The 13,150-nt window shown below is 38.5% G+C and overlaps 1 protein-coding gene across 2 annotated transcripts in view; it reads right to left on the reverse strand.

Moving 5' to 3' along the window:
* The window catches only part of LOC145681284 (uncharacterized), a 548,035-nt gene that overhangs the window by 380,461 nt on the left and 154,424 nt on the right, over positions 1 to 13,150 (reverse strand). Inside the window, exon 1 of one of the 2 annotated variants that reach the window (XM_081752914.1) lies at positions 3,377 to 3,800. The exons of the other annotated variant lie outside the window; for it this stretch is intronic. Within the exon in view, the coding sequence (XP_081609040.1) occupies positions 3,377 to 3,429 (53 nt within the window). The 5' untranslated portion in view covers positions 3,430 to 3,800. Of the gene's footprint in view, positions 1 to 3,376; positions 3,801 to 13,150 lie in introns of those variants that run through there. 2 annotated transcript variants of the gene reach the window in all.

A 13,150-nucleotide genomic window follows, 5' to 3' on the forward strand; every position in this document is an offset into this window, starting at 1 on the left:
AGTTTGGACAAATTAGTGCAACGGTGAGCTGAGTCTCAATGGGAATTATGTAGAGAATGAGGAAGGACCTATCTACATATGTATGTATAATTTACAAATGAATCTGAAAAAATAAATATTTTACAGCTCAGGGAAATTTATAGATTGAATGACCCACGTATATACTACACAAGGGAGCTTTCCCACACACTCGTATTTAAAATAATGCTTTCTTCAATTGGAAACACTGGTTGTATGCATTGATCTACTGATTAACTCTGGATGATTCTACGTGTTTGGAAACCGTGACGTGAGAAGAGCTTGTACTAATGAGTTCTTTTTCCACTAATCTTAATTACTTTCTTTTTCGCGAAAAGCAATACAAAGTGTAGTTTGTGATCGTTGAAGTAATTATCGATAATAAGAAAGTGATGACTAAAGAAAAAAAAATTGATTTTCTAAAGAATCGTGAAAGTCAATTGGGTCATCATTAAAATCATTACGATGGATGATAGATTTTTAACGTTATTTGGCAAACAATCAGGTCCTCTTAAGCAGCTCATTATTGAAAGGAAACAACAAAGAAAGTGTTATAATTGAAATTGTGTTACTATGTATTATACTCATAGAATTAACTTTCTGAGGATGAACTGTTTTCTCCAGCAGACGGAGATGTATTTGCGTTTTGCCAAACTTCGTAGGAAAGACTCCTTTAAGTTGTTTTATTTTCAAGAATATTTTGCAAACTACAAAGATTGCTATAACAGTGTGAAGCAAAGGGAGGATATGCCCGTTTCCGTTATTGGATATCAGTTCCACGTAAGGGCGCCGATTTCTTTGTAAATTGGAGGGGAGGTACTCAGATGCAGAAGGTATATATCTATGAAGATTTTAAGACAAATTACACTCAAATTATGCCAAATATTGTACACTCATAAATACAATAGGGGAGCCCACATGAGCTTTGGGGAAGCTAGGCCCCCTCGGCCCCCCAGGATCGGCGCCCTTGGTTCCACGAGAAGCATAGCCCGCCGCTTGTCCAGAATGTGTTAATTTCTTTATTGCCCAGATCTAGTGTGAGAGCATGGTGGCTCAGTGGTAGACGCTTATCTCTCTTGTGTGGGGTTCATGGTTCGATCTCTAAGCAAGTAAGTTTCTGGTGGACAACATTGTATCCGTGGGTTTTCTCGCGGTACTCCCGTTTCCTCTCACTTTCTCATTCCATCAATTCTTCTTGCCTTAATCATTACCCGCTTATCCTAAAGGGCATAATCATGGGACATTGAAATGAAAGATTTCAGTTCATTTCCAGATCTAGTAAATACCATAATTAATTATCGCTAAATCCTACAAATACAAATCACTCGCTTCGCACTACCTCTATATGGTCTATGGAATCCAGAGGTTCAATGCTGAGTTCACAAAAGCTCCCAATTGGCTCCTGTCCATAGTTAACTGGATTCAATTTCTACTTTGTATTCCCATTTCTGCGAGGTTCATGTTAATGTCCTTCCATCTACGTCTATGTCTCCCTAATGGTCGTTTTTCGATTGGATTTCCAGTTAAAACTTCGAAAGCGTTCCTACTTTCTTCCATTTTGGCTACATGACCTGCTCACCTAAGCGTCCTAGACTTGATGCTCCTAACAATATTTGGTAAACAGTATAAACTATGCAATTCCTAATTATGAAGTTTCCGCCATTCCCCATTCCCGTTCCTCTTGAGTCCGAATACTCGTCTCAGGATCTTTTCTGATATACTTTCAGTCTACGTTCTTCCCTCAGAGTAAGCGATCATGTTTTGCAACCATACAAAACAACAGGCATCCTTATCGTTTTTTATATATTGTGAGCGTCGTCAAATTCCCCAACGACAAATTTGAACTGAAAAATAACACCAATTTCTCTTATATTATCTAAACCCTTTCGAATCCGCGTTATTTTTCTGTACACATAACTAATATCCTTTTCCAGTTTTTTTTTTTCAGTAAACCCATTATTCTTCAAAATCTAATGCAAGGGCTGGTAATATGACCCTGTAATCAGTTCGCTCTCTCTCAGTCGAAAATGTGTGGGAGGGAATGCCTATGTTGTAACGGATGATCTTGCATGCGTCAATGCATCGGATTCAGGCCCCGGACGTGGTTCGAACCCAATGTCTCGTCCTTCATAACCTTGATGATGCATGAGGATGCAAGATACAAAAATTCAAATAAACTCCATCACCTTATATGTATTTGTATAATGTGTTTTAAAGTCCAGTGACTTCAAATAGCGTTGCTCTTAGTTTTATTCGCCTGCCTTCGCTTTCGCAGGCTCCTGTCCTTCCTTGAACGTTACAAAAGAAATCTCGAGCAAACATACTTAGCAAAATGATAAAACCGGTAACAGAATATCTAAGCCAATAAGAAATTAGTTTTTTAAAGCAACATTATTTTGTAGCTATAATACGTATGCTTGGTTGTTCTCAATCTGCACAAAGTTTCGCTGTATGATTTCCTAGTAAATACAAAGCACTACTGAGTAAATTAGCCAATATGTTGAGTGTTTCTATCCTCGAATAGTTTGTTACGTACTCTTACGATGTCAGAACTTGTTTCTATATTCTTTCACAATGCAGAACCTATCTAAAACAAACGGTAGCCCCACGTAGCATAGTCGCTAACGCTGTCGTTTCTGGTGCGAGTGGACGCGGGTTCCATTCCCGGTGTAGGCACTCGGTCGAAAACGTGTAAAAGCTTTTTCAGGTCAGTCATCTTAAGTGAGGTTTTCCCCATTCATACCAGGCAAATGTCGGGATAGTACCTAACATACAGGTTCCATGTCTTCCCCTTCCTCGGATATTGTGATCGCCGATGGACGTCATCCCTTATACGTGACGGGCTAACATGGCCATAGATGCCGAAAGCCCAGAAATCTAATTCCTAATCCTAATCCTAATGATGGGCTAACATGGTCATAGATGCCGAAAGCCCAGAAATCTAATTCCTAATTCTAATCCTAGTGATGGGCTAACATGGCCATAGATGCCGAAAACCCAGAAATCTAATTCCTAATTCTAATCCTAGTGATGGGCTAACATGGCCATACATGCCGAAAGCCCAGAAATCTAATTCCTAATTCTAATCTTAGTGATGAGCTAACATGGTCATAGATGCCGAAAGCCCAGAAATCTAATTCCTAATTCTAATCTTAGTGATGAGCTAACATGGTCATAGATGCCGAAAGCCCAGAAATCTAATCCCTAATCCGAAAACACAAACTATTCTACTAAGAAGCAGTTTTTGAATGCCAAATAATTACACAGAGAAATTTTGCTATTTTTCATTGGTTTCTGCAAAGGAAACGTAAAAAATTTGGTGCGGGACTATTGAGAACCGTAATAGCTCGTTTATTACCTTGACGATTGTTGAATTTTGGATGGCTTCTTCACAGATCGCTTCTGGAACATATCTTGAAAAAGAATCCTGTATTTTCCACTGAGACAAATATCAAATCAATGACCAGGTCAAGAGGTGGTGTCAGCATGGTGACTCCTCTCCACACATTTAGTTTTAACACACTACCATTATGAATACATGATCACACATATCACACACAAGAAATAATACACACATAAAAAAGATAGCACACGCATTTTTATGTTGCCTCGCGATTCACTATTCCGTTACTTTACAAACGAAAGTACGAAAAGCTATATGTTGAAAGAAGACGACGACACGACTCTCCCCAAGATCTAATGAAACGGCGATGTTTTCTGCCAACAGATGCTCGCCATGTGGTTTTGGTCACTTGGTCCTTTCGCGGATGTTGCGAGAGACACAGTGAGTGAGTGGAAAAAGAGCGTTTGTTAAAGATGCTGCTCTCAGCACAGTCAAGGAAGAGTTGCCAATTTACATGTTTTCCCACCAAATCTCGTCCTTTTAGCTTTAAATGAAAATTTACTGTTTTCGAATAGAATATTTTGTAGAGTCGGTGGCGTAGTCGTAAATGAGACGAGACAAAATGAGACGAGAAGTTTGTAGAAGTCTCGTTTTTCGAAGAATTCTTTCTCGTCCCGATTTTCGAAACGTTTTGGTAGTTTCGTCTCATTTTTTAAATATATGTACACACTGTATGCCCGAACTTTTAGCTAATTTCATCCAGAAGTTATCATAGTACTTTACCATCACGAGAGGTCCACAAGGGTGTGATAAAACAACACTGAATCCATATTTATTATTGAAGCATATTGTGTAATGACTTGCGGCGCTTAAACGTTATTAAATGTTATTTATTATGTTTGTACAACCACTTTTTCAATTCATAGTTTTTTATATTCTGAATCATGTAATATTAAAACAGTGTTTTGGATATAAGACTTGGGTGAACTAGTGTTGTCCATGAGGATTGTGAAATGGCTCGTCTCGTCTCGTCTCGAATTTATAAAGATACTTCTCGTCTCACGGGCAATAACAGGTCCTGTTTGATCCTTGATAGGGAGCCAAAATAGTACTTTCCTTTTACCCTGGCTACGATGCACTCCAGTGCTCACCTAGCCTCTGTTAAATTGGATACTTGAGAAATCCTGAGTGGTAAAGGCCCCACGAGCTTGGTGATGAATCACGCTCGTAATTACGGACAGATTACAGGGGTCAGAGCTCAGGGCGGCTTATTAAAAAATCGAGATTGAAGAATGGTATCCGGAAAAAAATTTGCATGTAAGGAAGAAATACACAGGTAACCAAGTAAATTCTGTCGCTTTTTCACCCATCACCTTCGAACATCGATATGTCACCTAAGACGTACCTGGAATATCAAAAATAGTCCTCATCAGCATCGACGAACATCTGGAAGATCATGGATTCCACCGCGGTGCAACTTGCTATCAAGTGCATTTTGCACCACTACTAGGGATTTGAACTGGATCCTCTAAGGTGATTGACCAAGGAATGGAATAGGCGATAATCGGACGGTGCAATATCCGAGGAGTAGCAATGTGGCGAGGAGGCGGTGCAATGGCGGATGCAATAATGTTTCCCATCCAAGGCGTAGAATGGTGTCCCGGGTCACCCAAGCCATGTGGGGCTTAGCCTTGTCCTGTAACAGGAGGACCCAGAGTGTTGAGTTTTTCTTGAACACGGTTCAATTGTTGACAGTACACAGTTGCATTGATGCTCTGACCAGCTAGTAGCAGTTTCCGATGCACGATGCCGCGAGCAGTCCACCAAATATACAGAAGGTCCTTCTTCTGGTGCAGTGCTGGTTTCGGATGTTTTGGAACTGGTTCTTGGGGTGCTAACCAATGATGACGGTGCCCTGGAGCTCCGTACAGGACCCACTTCTTGTCACATGTCAACACCCTGTCCAGAAATGGCTCCTTTCCCAAACGAGACAGCAAAGAAACACAGGTGTCTGTTCGCGCTGCCTTCTGGCCTGGAGTCAAATCATTAAAAAAATGAAATGAAATCTTTCAGTTTTACGTCCCACGGTTATGCCGGTTAGGCTAAAGGAGACGGTGATTATGAGAATTGAATGAAATGGTGGAATAAAGAAAGTGGGAGGAAACGGGAGAACTCCGAGAAAACCCACGAGCACGATGTTTGTCCCCACAAAGTCCACACTGCGCGAGCTGGGATCGAACCAGGGATTCCAAGCACCAAAGGTGAAAACTTTACCACTGAGCCACCGCGCCCCCAGGAGTCAAATCATGTGGAAATCATCGACCCAACTTGTAGTATTTCCCAAGTTGATGGAGGTGCTGCCGAATAGTTTCTCCACTCACACTGAATTGTAGTCCCAGTACCTCACGTTCTGGCCACTGTTCGCCTCAATTGATGCCTGAAGATCTTCATTTTGTACGTGTGTTGGTATTCCGACACGTGGTGCTTCTTCGAGTGTTTCGTCACCGTCCTTAAACTTGTTAAACCACCGCTGTACTGTCCGCGTAGTCACGACACCCTCACCAAAAGCCTGGTATATCCGCCCCGCTGCAGTGGCGTTTGAGTCCGTTTGTTTTCGTATACCATACACACTTTTATGACGCTCTGTGGAGACCCTATGTTCACTCTGTCCTTACGCAAGTTCACGGTGTAACTGAACTGCCACAACCAGTATGTTGAATATACCCACACCAAAAACTGACCTGCTTGTCTTATGCCATCGTAATCCGTGCATTTGATTCTGATTTCTTGCTACGCTGCTGATGGCTAAATGTAAGCGGACGCGACCATATTCTTTAGACCTAACAAATAAGGTGGAGGGAACGCAAAATTTTCTTGACACAGGAGTGTAAAATACTTATATGTGGGCCTGGAGATGACTATCACCTGTATTGCCGAAATCTACATATTGTGAGACCTTAATCCACTCCAGATATTAATCTTTATCTAGCGGTTTATGATGGGTGTTAATCTTTAATCTTTATCTAGGGGATTATGATTGGTGTTTATCTAGGGATTATGATAGATGCTAATCTTTATCTAGGGTATCATGGTGGTTTTAATCTTTATTTAGGGGATCATGGTAACGTTAATGTTTATCTAGGGAGCTAATGGAAGATATTAATCTTTGAAAAATGAAATGAAATCTTTAAGTTTTACGTCCCACGGTTATGCCGGTTAGGCTAAAGGAGACGGTGATTATGAGAGATGAGTGAAATGGTGGAATGAAGAAAGTGGGAGGAAACGGGAGAACCCCGAGAAAACCCACGAGCACGGTGTTTGTCCACCACAAAATTCACTTGGCGGGGGCTGGGATCGAACCCGGGACCCCAAGCACCAGAGGTGAACGCTCTACCACTGAGCCACCGCGCCCCCGTGGATATTAATCTTTATCCAGGAGATTATGATAGGTATTAATCTTTATCTAGGGGATTATGATAGGTGTTAATCTTTACCTAAGGGATTATGATAGGTGCTAATCTTTAACTAGGGAGCTAATGGAAGATATTAATCTTTATCTAGGAGATTATGATTGGTGTTTATCTAGGGATTATGATAGATGCTAATCTTTATCTATGGGATTTTGATTGGTGTTAATCTTTATCCAGAGAATTATGATAGGTGCTAATCTTGATCTAGGGGATTATGAAAGGTGTTAATCTTCATTTAGGAGATTATGGTAGGGGTTAATCTCAATCTAGGGGATTATGATAGGTGTTAATCTTCACCTAAGGGATTATGATAGGTGCTAATCTTTATCTAGGGAGCTAATGGAAGATATTAATCTTTATCCAGGAGATTATGACAGGTGTTAATCTTTATCTAGGGGATTATGATAGGTGTTAATCTTTACCTAGGGGATTATGATAGGTGTTAATCTTTAGTAGAATTATGGTAGCTGTTCATCTTTATCGTTAGTGATTATGGTAGTTGTTAATCTTTATCTAGATGGGTTGCAGTAGGTGTTAATCTTCATCTAGGAGAATTATGGTGCTGTCAATCTTAATCTAGAACGAATCTTGGTGGGATCTGGTGAGAAACTTTGAAAATCTGTTGGCAACATTGAATGAGAGTCAACGTTTAGAAAAAGGGTTAAAAGAAAAAGGATTGGATGGATCAGAGGGAAGGCTAGGAAGTGAACTATTTCTGGTGTGGGCGTGTCTCTTCTTGGGATGAGAGAGGGAGAAGCAAACATGGCAACGTTTCTCTACCCCCTCCCCCTTTTTTTCCAACTCTTCCAAGCCCACATGCCACCCGCTTTTAGAGAAACATCTGTCACTTGCTTCTCGGCTCAAACCTCATAAAAGACGATTGAACAGGAAAAAATCAAGAAAACTCTTTATCCATAAAGTGTGTTATTCAGCCAATAAATCAGTTTGATTTAATTAATGTTGATTCTACCTGCAGCAATCCAAAACCATCCATAGAAGTATTCTGTTCTTCCACTTTATTACATTTTTCAAAATGTATCTAAAATTAAGTGCAAAAACAACCTAGGTTTCTCTATCTTCTATTTAAGAGTCTTCATCCCGGCCAAATTAAAATACCGCTAATTTTACAGTAATTATGTGATATCTTCAAATAGATAAAAGATAATCGAAATGTGGAACAAGAGCGCCCTAGACAATATTATTTTACATAAGAAACCGTTATCACGACTCACTTATCTGCTTTCGATTTCGAGCCATTTCGAAAATCGGCATTTATTTTCGCGTTTCTAAACAGCTGAAAACGGAAAGCCACTAGGTGACTTCTGATAACGGTACCTCACGCAAAATAATATTGTCTAGGGCGCTCTTGTTCCATATTTCAATTATCTTTTATCTATTTGAAGATATCACATAATTACTATAAAATTAGCAGTATTTTAATTTCGCCGGGATGAAGACTCTTAAGAAAAAATCAAAATATCAAGTACATAAACAGAAATAACATTGGTTATGTATATAGCTTATATAGTGTTTCTCTGTCGCCATACCGTTGAGTAAATTCAGCTTACCAGCTGTTACCTTCAACACCACTATATTATACTATAGTGGAGAGTATCTTAAAATTCAAGATAAGAAGCAGACATTCTCAAATATTAAGCTTCATTTTTTTAAGCAGATACTTTCAACGTCATTGTATTATGCTAACACTCATATCAGACGTGCACCCAGAGATTTATGTTGGGGTCGTCCGAAGTTTGAGTGGATCCACCAATAGTAATCACTATGTCTAGATAGTATTCAACTGGTATTATTCTACACTTGATAAAACGATACATAATTGTAAAGTATTGCCACCTCATTCTCAGTAAAAATATAAAACTAAACTGTTTTTAAAGAAAAGAAAGAATTCAGATGTAGAGTAAGATAAAATTTTTAAGGTACATCAACCATTTCCCTTCTAGAGCAACCGTAGTTTTCTTAAGAGTCTTCATTCCGGCGAAATTAAAATACCGCTAATTTTACAGTAATTATGTGATACTCTTCAAATAGATAAAAGATAATTGAAATACGGAACAAGAGCGCACTAGACAATATTATTTTGCGTGAGGTACCGTTATCACAAGTCACCTAGTGGCTTTCCGTTTTCAGCTGTTTAGAAACGCGAAAAATAAATGCCGATTTTCAAAATGGCTCGAAATCGAAAGCAGATAAGTGAGTCGTGATAACAGTTTCTCATGTAAAATAATATTGTCTAGGGCGCACTTGTTTCACATTTCGATTATCTTTTTATCTATTGGAAGACATCACATAATTACTGTAAAATTAGCGGTATTTTAATTTCGCTAGGATAAAGACTCTTAAGAAAGTGTAGAAATATTTGTCGAGTTACGAAGTTTTTTTTTTTTTTTTTTTTTTTTTTTTTTTTTTTTTTTTTTTTTTTTTTTTTTTTGAGAAGGAGTCCGGACTGGTGGACCACCCTCGTGGGTGCGCCCCTCGGTTACATCTAGAAGTATAAGTTTCTTAGAAATAAAGGGGGAAAATGGTATTCCTTATTTGGAAATTTAACCTATTATTAACTAGCTAACTAACTCTATCGCCTATGGAACCCGAACGTTCAATACCGCGTTCACAAAAGCTCTCCACTGACTTCTGTTCTTAGCCAACTGGAACCAGTTTCTACTTTGTATTCCTATTTCTGCGAGATCCATCTTAATATTGACCTTCCCTGTGTGCCTAGGTCTTCCCAGTGCCGGATTTACGTTTGTTGAGGCCCTAAGCTATTGGCCTTTCAGATATCTGACTTTCTTTGTTAACTGACATTTTACGAAGCAAACTAGCAGTAGGGATCCGATTACCTACATCATATAAGCACACTTGATGTATGAAAACTTTATTTTATTTATTTTTAATCTTGGAAATCAGCATTATTTTAAATTTTGGAAATGTGCATTCCGTTTTTTTTCCTTTAAATTTTTTGGGCTCTCCAAGAGAGTGAGGCTTTAAGTTATAGCCTCTTTAGCTTATACGTAAATCCGACACTAGATCTTCCTAATGGTCGTTTTCCGATTGGACTTCCAGTTAGAACTTTGAAAGCGTTTCTACTTTCTTCCATTTTGGCTACATGACTTGCCCACCTGAGCCTCCAAGATTTGATTACCCCAACAATATTTAGTAAGCGGTATAAATTATGTAGTTTCTCATTATGAAGTTTCCGCCATAACCCTATTATTATTATTATTATTATTATTATTATTATTATTATTATTATTATTATTATTATTATTATTATTATTATTATTATTATTATTGGGGCACTGTTGCTCAGTGGTAGAGGGCTTACCTCTTGTGCGTGGGTTACCTGGTTCGATTCCCGGCCACGTAAGTTTTTAGTAGTCAACATCGTGTTCCTAGGTTTCCTCGGGGTATTCCCAATTCCTTCCACATTCTCATCGCACCATTTCACCCATCATCACTCACTTGCCTTAATTGGCCGTCTCCTTTAGCCTAAGAGGCATAATCGTTGGACGTTAAACTGAAGTAGTAATAGTAGTAGTAGTAGTAGTAGTAGTAGTAGTAGTAGTAGTAGTAATAGTAGTATACTATTTTTGCAACTGAATTGACGAACATTGTTAATAAATTACTTAATGAATAGATGGAAAAAATGAAATCTTTAAGTTTTACGTCCCACGCTTACGCCGGTTAGGCTAAAGGAGACGGTGATGATGAGAGATGAGTGAAAATGGTGGAATGAAGAAAGTGGGAGGAAACGGGAGAACCCCGAGAAAACCCACGAGCATGGTGTTTGTCCATCACAAAGTCCACACGGCGCGAGCTGGGATCTAACCAGGGACCTCAAGCACCGGAGGTGAACGCTCTACCACTGAGCCACCGCGACCCCTTAATGAACAGATATAATTCAATATAAACCCAGAAGAGAGTTGACCTAGAAATCAATCAGTTGTTAATTGGACTAGAAATTATATATTGAACCTGTCTACAATAAAACATTCTAAATGGTTTTGAAAATTTAGCAATTATATAACATTATGGTGACCTCAGAGATTGGTTCTATTTGCATGAACCCATTCAACCATCTGATATTGATTGGAAACACAAAGAGCGGAAAATGCAGGAACATCGCTCCACAACTGACTGTTCACAAATCTGTTGAGAAAATAACCAGAAATAGAATATTCATTTCCAGTTATAGGAATTACCTAACTGCATTGCAATCACCACAGGCTATAACTAATGAAGATTTAAATACAACTGTGTACAATATAGAATGAAGCGTTTACTAATGATCTACGAGGGGCGTTCAAAGCCTAACTTTGACTATAATTTTACACAGAAGACCATAGTATACCAATGACTACTGTTCAAAGAATACGGTCGGAAGTTTAAACTACAGGGTGTTCGGGGTAAATTTGACAGTTGGTTTTATTGCATGTATATATGAGTTGTCGGAAGGTATTTTCAGCATTCTCACATATTATTTCTCTTTAGTTTTAGATACAGCTGTAAAATTAAACTGCACTGAACGAGTGGAAGCCACCAGAATATTGGAAAAGAGTTGGCTGCATCATGATGATTCATGCCGGCTAATCAAATTCTGCAATCAAGATAGTTGTTCAGTGCTCTTTGAGCACTGTAAAAGCAATACGAAGTGAATTGCAGAAGTGTAACGGTGGCTCCGCTCCTTGCCATACAGCTGGGAAGATCCTGAAGTGGTTGCGTGACAATTTGTATGACTTCATTAGTCCCAATGTCTACCCCCCTAACTCCTCTGATTGCAATCCATGGATTTTAATGTGCGAGGCGGCGTGGTGGAGCAACACACTAACCCCACTGCCTGCAACACAAAGACCCAGCTCATTGACAGGATTTAAGTAGCATTTGCAGCTCTTCCTAGGAACATCGTGAAGACTGTATGCTGCAGATTCAGGAGTCGCTTTGAAGCAGTTGTGGTAGCAAAATTTTATTATTATTATTATTATTATTAAGTGATTTTGCTTCCTCTTGCTTTACTTTTATTGTACGATTTTCATGAGTTCAAAACAATTTTGTTTTGAGGAAGATATTCCCTGTTTTTCCCTATCACCCAAAAGTGTCAAATTTATCCCGAACACCCTGTATACCAATGTTCAAAGAGCAATGCTCATATTCACTAGCTGAACAAAGAAAAGAAGTTATTGATGCTCCAAGATGCTTCTATCAGTAAACAACTGACATTCTTATAAATACGGAGAAATATAATGTATGAAATACTTCCTACTTTACCTTAACAAAACAGTTATATCTTAGTAGTACCGCATAGTTAAGAAATTGGCACTTACCTACAAAAGAAGAGAAAAGATTCATTTAGAAACAAGTGAAGCAGCAGTAAACTATTTTTCATATGTTAAAACAAGATACAGTATTTGACATATATAAATAAATATATACAGTATAACCCTCAAACATAAATAACCCTCGCCACTATACTCATGTGATCCCAGTTTTCATTCATTCTTGATATCTAAGAATTTGAGATTAAGAAATAAACGCTTATAACTTTTCTGAGAGATCGTATGTTTAATCCTGTGGCTGTAAGATTTTCTAAAAGCAAAGAAGGGCCTAGTTAAACTAAATTTTACTGTTCCTAGGTATAACTCGGTAAAATTTACTGTTATTTCTGGGTATAACGATCAGTTCTAGAGAGCCAGCTGAATAGCACCACTATATATACAGGCGCGGATTCAAGGGGAGGGCTGTAGCCCTCCCTTGACTCTCAGGTATGCACTGGATAAAATTAACTTCAATCCTACTTTCTTTACACTGAATGAAGCGGCAAACTATAGTTTAACCCAGTGGCGTATTTAGGATTTTGTTTCGGGGAGGGCTATGCACATTCTCCTGAGTGCGTGTATATATACTGGGTCTATGAAAGTATGCAATTATTATATACATATACTATATATAAATTTATCTATTTCGGGTGGCTTGACCCCGATAGCTACCCCCCTAAATATGCCACTGGTTTGGCCCCTCTTTGAATCATATCCCTTGATCATATATATATATATATATATATATATATATATATATATATATATATATATATATATATATATATATATATATATGGATCTGATAAAAGGTATGGTACAAGGTAAAAGAAAGACCGGAGAAAAATAAGTACCATTAATGTTGAAAAGGACAATACGTAAAAATGATGTGAAATCTTTAAGTTTTACGTCCCACGCCGCCTAGGCTAAAGGAGACGGTGATGATGAGTAATGAATACAATGGTGCAATGAATAAAGTGGGAGGAAACGGG

This window comes from Thermobia domestica, chromosome 3 (genome assembly GCF_964235325.1).
Source record: "Thermobia domestica chromosome 3, izTheDome1.hap1.1, whole genome shotgun sequence".
In the NCBI taxonomy this organism is placed as follows: Eukaryota; Metazoa; Arthropoda; class Insecta; order Zygentoma; family Lepismatidae; genus Thermobia; species Thermobia domestica.